Source organism: Rhincodon typus, chromosome 11, assembly GCF_021869965.1.
Source record: "Rhincodon typus isolate 14 chromosome 11, sRhiTyp1.1, whole genome shotgun sequence".
NCBI classification, from domain to species: Eukaryota; Metazoa; Chordata; class Chondrichthyes; order Orectolobiformes; family Rhincodontidae; genus Rhincodon; species Rhincodon typus.
Genome location: NC_063342.1, coordinates 41,479,023 through 41,497,681, shown reverse-complemented (window position 1 = coordinate 41,497,681; position 18,659 = coordinate 41,479,023). Strand labels below are relative to the sequence as shown.

The following is an 18,659-nucleotide window of genomic DNA, read 5'->3' as shown; positions in this document are numbered from 1 at the left end:
CTGAAGAAGGGTCTAGGCCCGAAACGTCAGCCTTCCTGCTCCTCTGAAGCTGCTTGGCCTGCTGTGTTCATCCAGCTCTACACCTCGTTATCTCAGATTCTCCAGCATCTGCAGTTCCTACTATCTCTGACAAATTAGGTTACTGGATATGTCAAGAAAAATGCAGCACCAGGCATTTCAGTGGATGTTTCAGCATAGGTAGAACAGATGCATTCCAACGAATAAGAAAAATTCAAAGGGACAGACCCACCATCTGTGGAGAAAAAGAAATATTAAAAATATAGCATAAAACTAAAGAAAAATATTATTGTGCAGAACACAGCAGCACATCAAAAGACTGGATGGAAAATGAAATAGGCAATGAAAGATTAAAAAATTAATGAAGATGAAAAAAGTACAAGGGAAAGTTAGCCAGAAATATAAGAACAGACAGTAATAGTTTCTATAAATATCTAAAGAAGAACAGTTAACTCAGCGAGACTTGGTCCTGTAGAAAGACAGACTGGAGAACGGACAGTGAAAAACAAGGAAATGGCAAATGAATTGAACATGCATTTTTTTATTTGTCTTCATGAAAGAGGATACAAATAACATCCCATAAGCAGTGACAAAACATGAAATGGAAGGCAGGATTGAGCTCGGGAAAATCACAGAGAAATAGTACCAAGTAAATTGTTGGAGTTGCAGGCTAACAAGTCCCCAGGTCCTAATGGACCTCACCCCAGGGTCTTAAATGAAGTGGTTCAAGAGAGATAGTTAATGCATTGGTTTTAATTTTCCAAAGCTCCCTTGATTTGGCAACAATCTCACTAGCTTGGAAAATAGTGACTGTAACTCCTTTATTCAAGAAGGAAGACAGACAGACAGATCATGAATCTACAAGCCCATGAGTTTAACATTTGTCATTATAATATTTTCCCAATCTATCATTAGAGGTTCAAGCAGGACGCTTGAAGAAATCCAAGATAATCAAGCAGTCACAACATGGTTTTGTGAAAGGGAAATCATGTTTGACCAATCTATTGGACTTATTTGAGGTGGAAACATGTGCTGCTGTGATTAGGAGAACAGGTGGGTGTATTCTACTCAGATTTCCAGAAGGCATCTGATCAGATGTCACAAGCTGAGAGTGTAGAGGTTAGCATAATGGCCTGGACAGAAGAATAGCTGGCTAACAGGAAGAGGACTATTGGCCTTTATGGTTCTTTTTCAGTTTGGCAGGATGTAATGAATTATGTGCCATAGGATTGGTGCTGGGACCTCAACTGTTTATAGTTTACATAAATGACTTAGATGAATTGATGGATGCTAAATTTGCTGACAACCTAAAAATAAATAGAAAGCTAAGTCGTGAAGAAGTCAAAATGAGGTTGCCAAATGATGCAGATAGGTTAAGGTAAAGGTGAATTCGCCATAGTGTTACCAGACCGTAGGGCTGGTCTCTCATTAGAGTGAGAACTGGTGGTGGTTTTACCCATAGGTCACCAAGCCTCAGGCAAGGGGACAGGTTGTGAAGGAGAATACTTCATGGTAACCTCAGCCAGTACGCAAATTGAACCCACACTGCTGGGATCACATTGCATTGCAAATCAGCTGTCCAAACAAGCTAACCGAGCCCCACAGATGGTTAAATGAGTAGACAAAAATGTAGCAAATGGAATATCAGTTGGGAAGATATGAAATTAACAATTTTGCAAGAAAACAAAGCACCAAATTTTCTACATGGTGAGAGCTTGTTGTGTTGAGATGCACACGCATGTGGGTGTCTTTGTGCATGCATCACGAAAGGTCAGCATAAAGGCACAATAAGCGATTAGGAAAGCTAATAGCATGTTATAATTTAGGGAGTAGGGAGGTTATGCTTCCATTCTATGGGCCATTGGCAAGACCACATCTGGAATACGGTGTGCAAGATGTAGATGTTTTGGAGGCAGTTCTGAGAAAGCTTACTAGATTCATAGAGTTTTATAACAGGCTCAGCTTGTATCTGTCAGAGTTTAGAAGATTTAGATGAAACATGCAAGATCTTGAAAGGTCTTGACAAAATATTTATGGAAAGCACATGTACTATACTGGGTAAAACAAGGGATCACTGTTTATAAATCAGGGGTCACCCATGTAAAAGAGGTGAAATGAACTTCCTCTCTCAGACATTGAGAGTATTTTGGAATGCTTTTCTTGAAAAGGTGGTGGAAGCAGAGTCCTTAAAATATTTTTAAGGCAAAAGGGATAGATTCTTGTTAAGCAAGGGGATAAAAGGTTATCAGGAACAGGCGGAAAGGCAGAGTTGCGTTTACTATCGGTCAACCTTGATCTTATTGAATGATGGAGCAAACTTGAGGGGCTGAATTGTTTACTCTTGCTCCAAATTCCTATATTTGTAGGTTCATCTGTATGTTCATAAAACCTCAAATCTCTAATTTTGCTTACCAACCTGTGTGAGACATCAATCACCTTTTGAAACTACAAAATTTGCACCATCTACTGGTTCCCCTCACCTATTGCATGAGTTACATCCTCAAAGAACTTCATGCTGACTCTGTTAATCTTATCATAATTTTCAATGTGTCCAGTTAGTATATCCTTCGCGATAGATTGAGGCATTTTCCTTAGTACTGATGTCAGGCTAACTGGTTTGTAGTTTCTCATTCTCTCTTTCCATCTTTTCTTGAACAGTGGGGTTACATCCACTACATTTCAATCAGCAGTACCTCTACATTTCTGGAAGATGGCCATCAAAACATCCACCACTTTCAACATTTTGGCAGGTGGATCTTCAGCTCTAGAGGATTTATCTACTTTCCGTCTCATTAATTTCTCCAGTATAATTCGTTCTACCTCAACATTCTCACGAGTCCCTTAGTTCTCTAGTATACCGGAGAGGTTTTTATGTTTCTCTTTGTTCAGTTGCTCTCCATTTCCTTATTCCCTGCTATAACTTTTCTTGTTTGTCTGTAACGGACTCCCAATGTCTTGGCTAAGCTTTTCCTTTTTATGAATGATATGAAGCTTTTACAGTTTGTTTTTAAATCTTTTGTTTGTTTATTTTCATTATCTATTTGCCTTTCATCAGTTTCTTGGTTCTCCTTTACTCGTTTGTAGAATGCTGTCAATCCTCAGACTTATTTTATTCTCTCAGTTCTATAAGCCTCTTTTGACCTAATATAATGTTTAGCTCTCTCATTAGGCATGTTCAATGATTTTTCCTTCTTGGCTTTGTGCAGAGGGTTCTGCTATAACGCAATAGGTGTATTCTTGTGAAATGACAAGTTACAGAAATTTGTGCTATAGAAATAACGGGGCCTATGGGAAAAGGGAGTTTGGGCAGACCAACAAAAAAAAAAAAAAAAAAAAAAAAAAAAAAAAAAAAAAAATCAATGAAAAATCACTCAAAGGTGTAACATGAAGGACAGCACAGTTTAAACAAATGTTTAATTCAAACGTAATAACGAAATGACATAAATTTATCACCTTTTCTTGAAAAAGTGTCAAGATGACTTGATGGGGCAGGGGGGTGGGGGGTGGGTGGGGGAGAGAGGTTCTGAGGTAGCTCTGTTGTTGATGCAGGGGATGGCGGTTATCATCATCATCAAAACCACCAGGTGCAGAGATAGCAAGAACTGCAGATGCTAGGGTCAGAGATAACAGTGTCGAGCTGGAGGACCACAGGGTCCCAACCCAAAACATCAACTTTCCTGCTCCTCAGATGCTGCCTGGCCTGCTGTGTTCCTCCAGCTCCACACTGTGTTATCACCTTCAGGTGCAGTTTTGTTTGCAGGGTTAGGGTGAAAAATAGTTAATCCAGACGTGACGGCTGTGGTTCATTGTCTCCTGACTGCTTCTTGGGGGTTGGCTTAAAAAAAGACATCCAGTTTTTCCTGCTTTGCCCTTTCTCTTTGTTCATGAAGGAGCAATTCATAGGGTGCCAAAGATCTTATTTCACAAACTGCTGCATTCTGCATTGTAATTAATGTCCTCTAATCATTTGAACTACTTCTCAGTTTCCCTCAGGATAGAAGGCAAAACAGAAGTGGAAAGCTCTCTGGTGTTGTATCCTAGACTTCATCATCTTCATCTTCAGCTTCCACTTCCCCCTCAGCGACAAAATGTTGTAGATCAACTGTAGAGAGGTCTTCACAGTGGGACTCAAGCAGCTCTTCAACATCCTCATTCAAATCCAGCTCGCTTTGCAAGATCAACACAATGTTCTTTGATTCGTGGGAGCTCCTCTGACTGATCAAAGCTTTTTAAATCTTGAAAAAATCTGGGAGAAGCTTCCACCAAACTGCATGCAAGCAGTCCTTACTGACATCACCCCAGGCCTCCACAATAATGTCAATTGCATTCTTGATGTTACAGCTCTTGCAAAATTGAAGAACACTGTCCTTATCGCCCTCAGTAGCTGCAGTCAGCCTCTTAAATGTGCACCTTAAATAATAAGTTTTAAAAGCTGCTATTGCACCCTGGTCCATGGGTTGAAGGAGAGAAGTTGCGTTTGGGGGTAGAAATAGCACTTTGATGTTTTCAGAAAGCTCACCAATGGTCTGAGGATGGCTTGGCACATTATCAAGGATGAGGAGAATCTTGAAATCTACATTTTATTTTATTTTCCTGCAATATTTTCGAAAACCATCTTCAAAAACATTAACAATAGAAGGTCAGAAAAAATTTTCCCAGTCATCCAACACTTTTGCTCGACTTAAAGTAGATGCCTAGAGTAGACTTAAAGTAGCCTTTCAAGGCTCGTGGGTTGGCAGAGTGGTACACCACCACAGGCTTAAGCTTGAAGTCTCCACTGGCATTGACACCCAGCAGCAGTCGTACAATCCTTTGCCACCTTAAAGCCTGGAGCATGTGCTTCATTCATACAAATGTAGGTTCTTAATGGCATTCGCTTCCAGTATAAACCGGTTTCATCCAAAGTGCAAATCTGATCTAAGCTGTAGCCTTCTTCATCAATTAATTTTTTTTACTATGGAAGGAAATCCCATCGCACGACCCTCGTCTGCGCCGGCAGTTTTGCACATAAAACTTTACGTTATGAAGAGCGTAGTAATTCTTAATACCAGTATATCAGCCACTTCTATCGCTAAAGGCAGGCACATCGGCAGGATTTTTGGCTTGTTTTGTTAGATCTTCATAAATTATTAAGGCTTTCTCTTTTATGGTGAGAAGCGTCATCCCAGATCACTTCTGCGTTTGCTCGTTTGCTTAGAAGCTGCTCCATCTCCTCACGTTCCTTTGTCCGTAACCTCCCAGATTTGCTAGCACTCAGACTTGTTCCAGCAATACAATTTGGTTTAATCTTTTCTGCACTGTCTCTAATAGACCATAAGGCAGACTCCTTCATTCCTGTTGCATGAGCAATATCACATGTTCTCTCATTACGCTCAAAACGTTTTACCACATCTAGCTTCTCTTCCAGAGTTACAGCCTTTCTTTTATGTACACCACCTGTAATTTTATCACCAGGATACTTCTTGTTATCATTCATACCACTTTATCCTCGCATTTTGTGGGTAACGCGGCAGAATTGTACAGTAACCTCTCACAGAAAGCGCGAGGATCCTTGATGCCAGCGTGGGGACTCTTTCCGCATATGCTCAGGACAAAGCCCATGAGCCAATTGTGTGATGTCAACGTTGGAATCATTTAACAGGCAACACAAAGTTTGCATTTTACAAATACCATTCTCCTATTCGTCAATTGTGTTATAGCCAATTCGCATTGCTAGAACATGCGTTATAGGAGAAACCTCATACCCCAAAAAGCATATTTGTTGTAAACCATTAAAGGTACTAATCTGTCAAATGCTAACCACAGTTTGCCAACGAACATGCATTTGAAAGTAGTTTTCCAACATACCACAGCCAATCTGACCAACATGCCTTCACCGTTTCCTTTATTTAAATTTAAGACTCTTGCAAAAGAAATGTAAAATTCCATCATATATTGTAGTCAGTTTTTCCAAAGGCTCCTTTACTATGATACTATTAATAGCTCTTTTCATTTTGCAATACTAGATCTAACTTGGCCAATCTCTAATTGGTTCCTCAACACACTGTTGTAGAAATCCTTCCTGTGTACACTCCAGCAATCTGTCCTCCACAGCAGAGTTAATTAGTTCATGCAAGTTATATGTAGGCTGAGGTTTCCCACGACTACAATATACTCCTGCTAGATGCACCTCAAATTTCCTGATTTATACTGTGTCCTATAATACCACTACTGTTTGATACAAGTTGTCTATAGGCCAATGTTGGCCTTGCTGTTTCTGAGCTCCACCTAAATGCTGACTGAATGCTAACTTCTGACTGAAGATCCTCTCACCTATGAATGAATCTCATCTTTTACTAACTGTACTACACTGCCTTCTGCTCAGTTTTACCTATCTTCCTAAATGTTGAATACTATTAAACATTCAATTCTCAGCTTGGGAATCCTGCAGCCACAACTCTAATGGTAATTTGATCTTAACTCCTTAGGTGTTAGCAAATATAGGAGTATAGGAAGGAACGGCTTATGTAATCAGGGATAACTGGTACCTTTCAATTATATACCAAAATTCCAAATCTAACGTCTGAGTCTTATGGTGAGGGAACCAAATGCATTATTTCCAAGTTTGCTGCCAACACAAAACTAGGTGGGATTGAGAGTTGAGAGGAGGATACAAGGACGTTTCATGGTGTTCTAAACAAATTCAGCGTATGAGCAAACACATGGCATAATGAAGTAGATAGAAGTGAAGTTATACACCATGCTGTGAAAACCAGAAAGGCAGAGTATTACTTAAATTGTGATATATTGCACAGTATGGATGTACAAAGGGATCTGTTGTCTTTGTACCCAAGTCAATAAAAGCAGACAGGCAGATGTAGCAAGTAATTTGGAAGACAAATGGTACATTGGCCTTCATTTGCAAGAGGGTTTGAGTTCAGAAGTAGAAATGGCTCACTGAAGTTATACAGCACCTTGGTAAGATTGCAACTGGAATATTGGGTGCAGTTTTGGACTCCCTACCTCAGACTGGGTATACTTGCCTTACAGGGAGCAAAGTAAAGGTTCACTTGGCTGATACTGGCAATTGTAGGCCTGTGGCATGAGGAGTGGTTGATTTGTTGGGCCTATATTGACCAGAGTTTCAAAGAAGACGACGGGATCTAATTGAAACCTATAAAATGCTAACAGGCTGGACAGACTAGATGCAGAGCCGACAGAGTCTAGAACCAGGAATCATGACCTCAAAATATGGAACAGACCACTTAGGACTAGGATGAGGAAAAATTTATTCATTCAGAAGGTGGCTAACCTGTGTAATTCACAACCTCAGAACATCTGAGAGGCTGAGTCACTGAGATATTAAAGGCACAGTTTCTGGAGAAAAATAGGGAATATGACATCAAGATGGAAGATCAGCCATGATCATACTGAATGACAGAGCAGTCTCGAAGGGCAAAAGGCCTACTCTTGCTCCTAAGCTCTATACTTCTTATTTCTGTTCATAATTTCAGTGACAGTAAAGTACAAATCTCATCCTAAATGCCTACATTGAGAGAAATGTTTCATTTACACATTAAGAATACAATCTCTTATGCCTGAATAGGTCTCCTACAGTCTATCAGGATGTACGTTTTGCTCATTATACCTTTGTGCAGTTTTTTAAATTGTTAAAAAAGTGACTGCTTTATTTAATCTCAAGCTTCCACATAATGATTTGCCTGACAGGCATGTCTAAACAGTGATTAAAAAAAGTCAAATGCTTACAAATCATGGTTGGATTTCAATCTGGGGATTGGTTTACTGCACCCCAGGTAACTATCAGGGGCGGGCCTGTTGTCACATGACGAGCTCGCCCCTCAGCCATTTAACAGCCTTTGGGTCATTCATTAACTTAATTTGAGCTATCTGCACCAATTGGGCTGCAGTCCCACAACCAAGAGCTGCCAGCAATCAAATTATTCGCAGATGTCTAGTCCTTGCAGTGCACCAGGAGCGCTGTTCATTTACAGGATTGCATCCAGTTCCAAACAATAATTACTGCTGAAACTGGATGCAAAACTTGGTTACTGCATTGGTGGCAGTGGAGTTCTCACCAAGCTGGCAGTCCTTGAAGGAGGCAGATGTGGAAAGTGGAGGGCTAAAATGGTCAGGGTTGGGAGCGGGAGGTAAAAGGATGGTAAGTGACCCCAATTGGAAATCGGGAGTTGGCAAGAGGACAAAATTGTACCCCAAATTTCTCATACTTCAAATCCTACTTGATCAAGAACACCTCAATCTTCAAATGAACTTTATTTTGTTCACAGCATTTCACAGATCTCTTCACTTACCAACTCCATATAACATAGGTTGGAACATTCCAGAATGAAGATCAACGAAAATGTGAAGACACTCAGAACGACCACAAGGTTCTAAGATAGGAATAACCAATGTAGGCAAGGGTGTCTCTATAAAGGCTGTGACGGATGAAATAAAATAAAACATCAAATCATGATTCAGAATATTTCTTATAATTTCTTTGTTTATTTGATGATATCACAAAAGACTAGAAAAGTTATATTCATAGAAAATCACAAGAGAATTAAATTACTTAACTTACACTCCTCCTCACCCTCTCTGCTCACTCGAGTAACTCAGCCAATTGTGAAGAAATTAAACTTTAACTACAGCACACATTTTTGTTTTAGAATGCTGAGCAAGACAATTTGTATTTCCTTATTCATGTAGCCACATTGGATGCATTACTAAAACTAGTCATCTTAAAAGCTATGCATCAAATTCTATCTTATTGACATTATCAATATATGTAAAGAACACAGCTAAGATTTGCAAGAGGTTATAGTAATGCAGAAAGTTTTTTTTAAAAAAAAACAATAAAAACAGTAATGCTGATCAGGTAATAAATTGAGATTGAGAAAAAAAGTTAGATGGTTCAACATACAGTTATCATTGGCATTGTAGCTCTTGAGAATGGCTTTCAGCTCCTGCAGCTTCTGATGGGAACGTGCATGGACACTGTCAATCAAAAGCTTCTCTACAGATAAGTGATCAACCTGAAAAGCAGGCAACATTGATTGACATTATTAAGGTTATCACAAATCTGTTTTCTTGTAACAATTTGCTCGTCTAACTGTATTTAACATCAATAAAATTACAAATGATCTAGAGTAAATATTCATAGCACAAGTAAATGAACATTCTACTTCTTCGAAAATAGTCACATTGGTAAGCTGCAATTGAGAGATAAAGCATGCAGAGTCATAATCTCAACAATCTTGGAGCCGTGACACAACAATGTTCAAAACTTCTCTGCACCACTTCCTTCCAAGGCACTAAAAACACAAACGTAGTAAAAAGGTGATATAAACCTGAAAAACCTGGATGCATTGTATTTATGAAGCAAGTTTTATTACACTAAAATATATCTACATTAAATTTAAATGCAGGTTTACTTGAGTGATATATTGGTTGCCATATTGAATAAGTTTGCATTAATTTACTACACAATGAAAATATACATTTATTATTCACCTATGGGATGTGGGCTTCACTGGCTGTGCCAGCATTTATTGTCTATCCCTAGTTGCTCTCGAGAAGGTGGTATGAGCTGCCTTTTTGAAGTACAAAATACTCATATGCACTTATGGAACCAATGTAAATTGAAAGACATTTGTAATATGTACAAGAGCACAGAAAACTCAGGCTAACAAAATATTGTTTTAACTATAAATTATGGCAATGAATCCACAGGAATCCATTGATTTGTCAACAAGCATCTTTTTTACCTTCATAGCACGTTCTATTAATTTAGAATCGCATGCTGGTAATGGTGGATCATGCGATATCTGTAAGGGTTTTGAACAGTCACTCTCATCGATTTTTATCAAGACTTTGTGAACGGAAGCACTGCCAGTTTTTCTCCCCAAGACCTGTTGGCTAGAAACAAAATAAAACCAATGAATAATCTAAAACAAAAATTAAACCAGAAAAGATTGTAAGTATTACTTTCAGATCTGACATCATCACTGGCGAGAAAAGTACTTAGTGTTTCAGGTCTGTGACCGTTCATCATAAAAGTATGAAACAATCACTTTGTGACGTAAATCATCTTATATAGTGGTTAAGACATGAAGATCCAAAAATTAGATGATTGATAACTAACTGCTGCAGCAAACATGCAAAAGTATTATTTCAATAAATTAAAATAATTTTATTTATTTAAGTGTCTTTCATGGCCCGGGGCACCCCAAAGTGAATCAGATATTTTTAACTGTAGCTACTCTTATGATGCAAACTTGAACACCAATCTCCTTAAAGCAGCAATGAAATAACTTAGTATTTTGAGGGGCAGGTTTTATCGAGGTAGGGTCAGAGCCTTGGATGCACATCTCATTGGAAATGTGGCACTTCCAAAAATGAAACACCTGCTTAGCACTGTCCTACAGCATTAGCTTAGGTCAGTGGTGACCGATTTACTGAGATGAAAGGAGAACAAGCTAGTTAATAATAGAAGCCACTGATGGAACCTCACATGGCCGAAAGAGGTATACTTTTTTGAATTTTAAAAGATACTAAGCAAAATCAACTTTATACTCAAGAGGATGAGTTTACAATAATTATTATAAACCCCTATAGATTTGCTCAGTTCAAAAATATTTTAAAGTGTTATGAGGTTGCATTCATGCAGCTGTCATTACCCACCACGTTAGCAGTTAGTTTTACAACAGGGTTTTCTTATTACTTCAGGTGATGCTTGCCTAAATAGGTATTTGATCCCAAGTCTTCAAACAATTCAGCACTCCTCAGCTCCAGCTTGCTATAGAACTGACATTACTATGCTATTTAGTGCTTAATAACCAAACTACTGGAGTGTTTTTTTTAAAACAGTATGAAGTGAGGATGTCAATCACATAGCAAAAGTAAGTAGAATTTGAAAGATAAAAGAAAGATATATCTGACCTGGATGGAATTTATAGTTTCTAGTTCAGACAAAAATCTTTGGCTATCATGTACAAAAACAAAGTTGCTGGAAAAGCTCAGTAAGTCTGGCAGCATCTGTGAAGAAAGAAACCAGAGTTAACGTTTCAGGTCCGGTGACCCTTCATCAGACCCTCAGTCATCGGACCCGAAACGTTAACTCTGATTTCTTTCTCCACAGATGCTGCCAGACTTGCTGAGCTTTTCCAGCAACTTTGTTTTTGTTCCTGATTTACAGCATCTGCAGTTCTTACAGTTTTTATTTGGCCATCATGTGTTGTTTGTGCTGAAGTTTTAGCTTTGAAAAGCACGAAACCAAGCAAGTTAAAATGACTGGGAGCCAAAGATCTTTGCCTCAAAAGGTAAAGTACAGATTTTTATTTCAAAATGAACATAGACAATTTTTGTTTTGGCAAGAATCTGAAAATACAGGGACAAGTGCCCCATACTTTTAGTTGGCTTAAAATCACCACGTCACCATTATTATACCTAGCATTTCCGGGTCTTATTCGACTATTTATTTGGCTAGCTGCCATATAGGCCATATAGGATGCCCCATATGGGGCAGCACAGTGGCTCAGTAGTTAGCACTGCTGCCTCACAGCGCCAGGGACCCGGGTTCGATTCCACCCTCGGGCGACTGTCTGTGTGGAGTTTGCACATTCTCCCCGTGTCTGCGTGGGTTTCCTCTGGGTGTTCCGGTTTCCTCCCACAGTCCAAAGATGTGCATGCTAGGTGGATCGGCCACACTAAATTGCCCGTAGTGTTCAGGGATGTGTAGATTAGGTGGGTTATAGCAGGGTGGGTCTGGGTGGGATGCTTTGAGGTTCATTGTGGACTGGTTGGGCCGAAGGGCCAGTTTCCACGTTGTAGTGATTCTATGACAGGCTCAATGGGCTTAATACTTTACTATAAAAAATTTAATAATGTAACATTATCACTGTCCATAAAATAATTCAAAGCAACGTCAAAAAACTTCTCGTTATGAAATAGGCATTGTACTGCAAGGCTGTGCAACCATACTCCCAACATTATTGCACAGTGCATCAGGACAGAAGAGATTACAAGATGGAAAAATTGTCAGAGCTGGCATTCAACAATTGTCTGAAAAAAAGCAAATAAACTGCAGATTTCTTTTGTGATTAAAGTTGGTTTAGATGTCATTACAATATTACAGAATTGTAAATGAAAATCTGGTAATGATGATGGTGATTTTTGGAGACACAAATTTCAAGTCATGTCTCTTGATCAATTCTGGTTCACAATTCAAAAAAAGAAATGAAAAGGGTCCAGATACACAGATCGTTTCTCAAGAATAATTAGGGAAGACAACAAATGCTGGCCTTGCCAAGAGATGCTTACATCCCATGAATAAATAAAAAGCAATGAGAAATACAGAAAATAATGAAAAACACTAATGGAATACTGGCTTCTGTATCTACAGATTAGCGAAGAAACAGGCTGAACTCAGGTTTTGGTAAGACATAGCCCTGCTCAGACACACCTGGAATATTGATAGCAGTTCTAGGCATCACATGTGGAAAAGATACATGAACCTTGAAGAGACTGCCACATAGTTTCCTCAAATGACAGACGGAATCCAAGGGGATTATTCTGCGATTACACAAATTAGGATTGTATTGCCTAGAATTTCGGAATTTAAGGATTCGTTTGATGAAACTTTTCTAGACAGTAATGAAAACAGGTCAGGTTTGGGAAGTCTAGGCCTCTTAAGGAATGAAAATAGAAAACAATTCCATATGCCAAGAATAACAGAAGCTTGGAACCCTCTTCTGCCAGTGGCAACTTCGACTACACCATTCATTTAACAGAAAATGAAGATTGATGGATTTTCGGGATCCAAAACCATGAAGGGATTTGGAGCAAAAGCAGGTACGGAGTTCAGCCCCAGGTGAGTACTGTGTGATGGAACAGGTTTACAGGAGTAGAAGCCTATTTCTGTTCATGAAAGACCCATTTTTCTCAATGTGAGTGAGAGACATGGTATTTTGCTCACACTAAAAAAAAGTAACTTGAATACAGACAACTCTCTCTCTAAATGAGGTTTCCTGAATTGTGCACTAGAAATTGGGTACATCTAACTCATTGATGTAAAGGTAATGTGTTGTTTTTTTGAATGTTTATTCAGTTGTTAAATGAATGGTACTTTACTTCATTTCTTCCAATCCCCTCCTCCCCCGGTCTTAAGCAATGAGTTGTGGAAGCTGAAAATAAAATCCTCATTCTTTACAAAAGTACAGTGTGGGGGAGAAAAGATAGGGAGGTGAAATTGGGCTTTATTAGTAGCACAAAATGAGCTACGTAGCAAAATCAGCAACTCATTTTATATCATGGTTGACACATTGTACATAAAATCACAGAATCCCTACAGTGCGGAAAATGGCCATTCAGCCCATCAGGTCTGCACCCATCCTCTGAACAGCATCCAACCCAGACCTAGGCCCTCCATCCTATCCCCTGAGCCCCACATTTACCATGGCTAACATACCTGGCCTGCACATTCCTGGACACTAAGGGGCAATTTATCATGGCCAATCCAGCTAACATGCACTTCTTTGAAAACACATTTTAGCACAACCTGCTAATTTTGCTAATTGCCCATCTTGTATGCTGTTGAAGATCAATTTCAATCAAACTATTCCTTAAAAACAGCACACATGGGGCTTGATTCCCAACAGCAAAAAGAAAATAAATTGGGAATCTTTGGCTTGAATTCTACACTCAAGTCTCAAGAGTGGAGTTTCACCTCAGCCCATTGTTTCAGGTCAAAGTTCTTAATGCTGATAATATTTCTTAAACTTTTATTGCAGAAAGAGAAATTCCTGCATCAAGCCCGTCTTATGTTTGATTAGTATACAGATCCAAGTTCTAATGGTATCAGCTACCTTTTATGTAATTGAAATCAAAGCAAGATATGAATATCGGATCAACTGGAAGCAATTTTTTTTTTTAAATAAAAGTGAAAACGATTAAAGCATTGGTTATACATTCGAACGAAGAGCAGAAGTAGATCTCTTGGCACCTCTGGTCAACCTGTTCGTCTGCATTATGGGGAAATGTATTCTTCACTCGAGTCCTATAACTGGTACTACCCAATCTGTCTAAAGAATATTCGGATAAATACATTTTTGGAAAGTTAAATTTCTAATGTATCAGAAGAAATGACTACAAAATAATATGACTTTAACAATAGTTCAATAACTACTTCATATTGATCTTGTTATTTAAGGTTTTATGAATTATTTAAAATTATAATATTCTGTGACCAGAATAGGAAGCAGTATATCAACCTTAAAAAAGTGCTTAATTATCTCAATGTTTTCATGTTTACATCTCAGTATTGCATTCCATCACATCTGGGAAACCTTACTTTGCAATACCTGTGATGACTATAATTTACTCACTTCCAAACAACCAGAGTTAGGCACTTTCCAGGCTGATACCTCTCGACCTGAACAAGATCGCCCCAACGTTCACGTATTAGCATTTGCGCCTGAGAGTGTAAAACTTCCAATTGCAGTGACAAACAGAATGAATCTGAGATAATAGGTTAAGGAACACTTGAAAAGAAAACACTGTTAGTCAGAATAAAATAAATTGGTGCAAAGTCTCAATACTTCCATGTTAGCAATAAGAAAATGTGTATATATTTTGTATAAATATTAATTACACATATTTGCACATAATGATGATTAACTCCAGGGAACACAGGATTTTAGAAAACAGAGCAAATCAAGATGGGGAACAAGGAGGATCATCAGCTAACAGTTGCAGATATTGACCTCATATTAAAGATAAGATATTTCTACACAACAGCAAATCCAAGTAAATTCCAAATTTTGAACCAAACGAAAATATCAAAAAAAAATACACTTTACAATTCAACTACGACTCAAGAGAACCTGAAAAAGTCACTTGCCATTGGTGAATAAGTCAGGAGTTAATATGGTTATGTGCTCACTTGAGCAACAGAACCGAAGATGGAAAAAATTCAATGGAGACAAAAAACATTGATCCTGCCAAAAGTATGGATGTAGTTGCCAAGGCTTTTGGAAAGGACACGATCAGTTTTTTTTTCATTCATACATGGGATCTGTGTATCACCAATGATGCTAGCATTTACTGCTCATCCTAATTGCCCTGGAAAATTTGGGAAAGAGCTGCCTTCTTGAAACATTGCATTTCTGTACAGTTAGGAAGGAAGTTTGAGCAGTTTTTACTCAGCTACAATGAAAGACTGGTGATATAGTTCTAAGTCAGGACTGTCTGGGTGTTACTTCTGTTACACAAGATTGCTCGTGTCTTTTAAACAATTGTGGTCGCTATAATTCAGCAGGATTTCTCATTACATATGGTGTAGTCACAATGCAAGTTAGAAAGTTTTCATTGTTGTCAAATTTGGACAAGCAAAATTTTCTTATTAAAAACAACTTTCTGACAAGAATTTAACTGAAGTTCTCACTAAAAATTGCTAATAGTGCATACTATTAAGAATTTGGATACGTAAACAGTTGTACATGTCTTGCAGAGGTTTCACATCAGCAAAGAGTCTGGACTGTACCAGTCGGTGGATGAAATTGATCTGCATACTATGAACCAAAGCACGACCATCTGAAATAACAGTTTTAGACGCATTAGAAACTACTAAGCGGACATTAGCATCAACACTAAAGCTCAATCGGAAATTTTCCAAGTGACAAGAGATGCGTACAAAGAGACATGCCAGAAATTCAAATTATGTGCTGTGCCTCACTGTGGTTAGTTCAATTCCCAACATAGTACAGTCAATTTGGTAGTGGTAAAAATCCAGGTACCTTAAAAAGTTGATCAAGAGCAGGTGATACTCACTGACTAACAGCTTATGTATTAAGAGTTCTTACGGTGCAGGGGTAATGTCCCTCCCTCTGAACCAGGAAATGAGGAGTCAAGTCCCATTTAGTTCAAAGGTGCATAATAACATCACTGAACAGGCAGATTAGAAAACATCACAGCAGCATTGGAGGGCAGCTATTGTGGTCTGGTATTGGTGTACCTGCCTCTGGACAAGGAGGCCTGATTCAAGTTCCACCTCCTCCTGTGATGAGAAATAACATCTCTGATCAGGTTAATTGAAAAATATAAACAATTTATGTATTGAGGATTCTTGTGGCACAGTGTTCATGCCCCTAACCCTGGAACCAGGAGACCTAAATTTAAGTCCCATCTACTCCAGAAGTGTGAAATAACTAACTTCGCTGAACATTTTGATGAGAAAATAAGGGACAGCTTATCTGTTAAGGCTGTTGTGATGCAATGGTAGTATCCCCGCTTTTCAGCCAGAAGACTCAACTGTTGCCTCACATGAAAATTGTGGCGATGGAATTTTAAGTGCAGGACAATTTGAGATATTTCTTGTGGGAGAAGATGGGAAAAGAAGCTAAGGTAATGAGAAAACTGGTGAAGAGCACAACAGCTGCTCCAATTCCGACTCTTGATGTCGGCACAGTATTTTGTTTATTCAAGATAATGAAAGAAATGCAAAATGTAAAAGGGGCTGAAAAGACAGAATATGTGACATAGATACTTGGGTTTTTGTGGGATAATGCCATTGTCACAAAAAATATAAGTGAGAAAAGGGTTAGGATATCACCAGTTTAAAGCAGATGATAAAGAAAGAAATCTCTCAGCTTAGGTGGGTAGATATAGTGATCAACTATTGAAATGTTTCGTTATGAGAAATGCCTCTACAGAATAACAATTGAAGTTTCTAGAAGAAGGATGTCTCGCAACGTAATAGTGGAAATCTGAAGTGACATTTTTCATATTTATGTACTTCTGTGTAAATGCAATTATATTTTTAAAAGCAAGTCTGTCAGAGTTAGAAGTGCAGGTTAAATAAACAACTGCAGAGCTGATTAACAACAGGTGATGCTCAATGGAAGAAGGGCTCTTGTGGTGCAGTGGCAGTGTCCTTACCTCTGAGCCAGGTGGCCTGGATACAAGTCCCACCTGCTCCATCGGTGTGTCTTAACATATCTGAACAGGTTGATTAAAATGTAGAGTTTAGGGTTCTTGTGGCACTGTGGTAGCATCCCTACCTTTGAGCCAGATTCCCCACGATCAACACTGACCTGCCCCAGGAGTGTGCAGCAACATATTCAAACAGATTGATTAGAAACTTTCAAAGAGATAAGGTTTAGGGCTCTTGTGGCACAGTGAGAGTGTCCCTACCTCTGGGTCAGAAGTCCGGGTTCACGTCCCACCCCCCCAGATATATGTGCCAGAACATATTTGAACAGGTTGATTAAAAATGTTTAAGCAATAAGGACTTTTTTTGTTATTGTTGCACTGACCCAGTAAGCAGTGCTTGATAATTCCTGGTTTAAAAAAAGTGCAGACTCTTCTAGCCATACTGGTCTGTAAATGCCCAAACACATTTGATGTCAGCAGCTGGTTAGTACTTGGATGGGAGACTGTCTGGTAATACCAGATGCAGTAGGCTTTTGGGCGATTTTTGTAGTGGCTTTTCAGACAGAAAAAAAGGGCTCTTGAGGTGCAGACTCGTGTTCCTATCTCTGGGTTGAGAAGGTAGAGTTCAAATCCCACCTGCCCCAGACATATGTCACAACATGTCTGAACAGGTTAATTAGAAATATCAAGGGCTAGGTTCTGTGACAGTGCCTTGGGTACTTCCCATTTGTTATGTGGTTAATTAGGTAATTGACTGATTTTGTGTTAGGTTTTCAAAATATGAAAAGTAAGAGCTGGGTGCTTAAGGCCTCTTGTCGCAGCAGAAGTGTAACAAGTGGTGTGCCAGAGGGATCAATCGCCAGGACCACAATTATTTCCAATATACAATGACTTGGATGAAGACTGTGAATGTTTGATCCTCAAGTTTGCAGGTGACATAAAAATAGGTGGGAAGGCAAGTGGTGAGGATGACATAGTCTGCCGAACAATGTTGACAGGTTTAGTGAGTGGGCAAAAACTTGGCAGATGGAATATAATCTGGGAAAATGTGAGTTCATACATTGGCAGAAAGAATAAAGGGGCTGAATATTATTTAAATCGAAAAAAACTGCGGAAAGTTTCAAAACAGAGGGATTTGTACGTCTGCATCGTGAATCACAAAAAGCTAGCATCCAATTTCAGCAGATTATAAGGTAGGCAAATGGAATGTTGGGCTTTATTTCAAAGGGAATGCAGTATAAAAGCAGGGAGATTTTGCTAAAATTATACAAGGTACAAGTCAGACCACAGCTGGAATACGGTGAATAGTTATGTGCCACTCTAAGGAAAGATATACTAGCACTGCAGCAGTCCAGTGAAGGTTCACCTGACTGATACCAAGTATGGAGGAAATGTCTTGTGAGAAGAGGTTGAGTAGGCTTGACTTGTGCTCAATGGAATTAGAAGAATGAGAGATAACCTTATTGAAACATGCAAGATTCTTATGGGACCTGACAAGATGGAATGTGAAAAGGTTGTTTCACCTTGTTGGAGAGTCAAGGAACAGACTGCATCATCTCAAAATAAGGCGTCATTCATTTAAGACAGCAATGAGGACTTTCTTCTTTCAAAGAGTAGTGAATCTGTGGATTCTTCACCAGAAAGGACTGTCGAAGCTGGGTTAAGTATATTCAAGGCTGGAATATACAGATGTTTATTCAGTGAGGGAATCAGGG

At 38.9% G+C, this 18,659-nt stretch overlaps 1 protein-coding gene across 1 annotated transcript in view; it reads right to left on the bottom strand.

The window, feature by feature from the left end:
- Positions 1 to 18,659, bottom strand: part of med14 (mediator complex subunit 14) — a 110,571-nt gene that overhangs the window by 73,211 nt on the left and 18,701 nt on the right. Inside the window, exons 7-11 of the mRNA XM_020527803.2 lie at positions 15,499 to 15,606; positions 14,400 to 14,532; positions 9,783 to 9,933; positions 8,939 to 9,050; positions 8,328 to 8,453 (exon numbers count right to left, since the gene is read on the bottom strand). Of these exons, the coding sequence (XP_020383392.2) occupies positions 8,328 to 8,453; positions 8,939 to 9,050; positions 9,783 to 9,933; positions 14,400 to 14,532; positions 15,499 to 15,606 (630 nt within the window). The remainder of the gene's footprint in view (positions 1 to 8,327; positions 8,454 to 8,938; positions 9,051 to 9,782; positions 9,934 to 14,399; positions 14,533 to 15,498; positions 15,607 to 18,659) is intronic.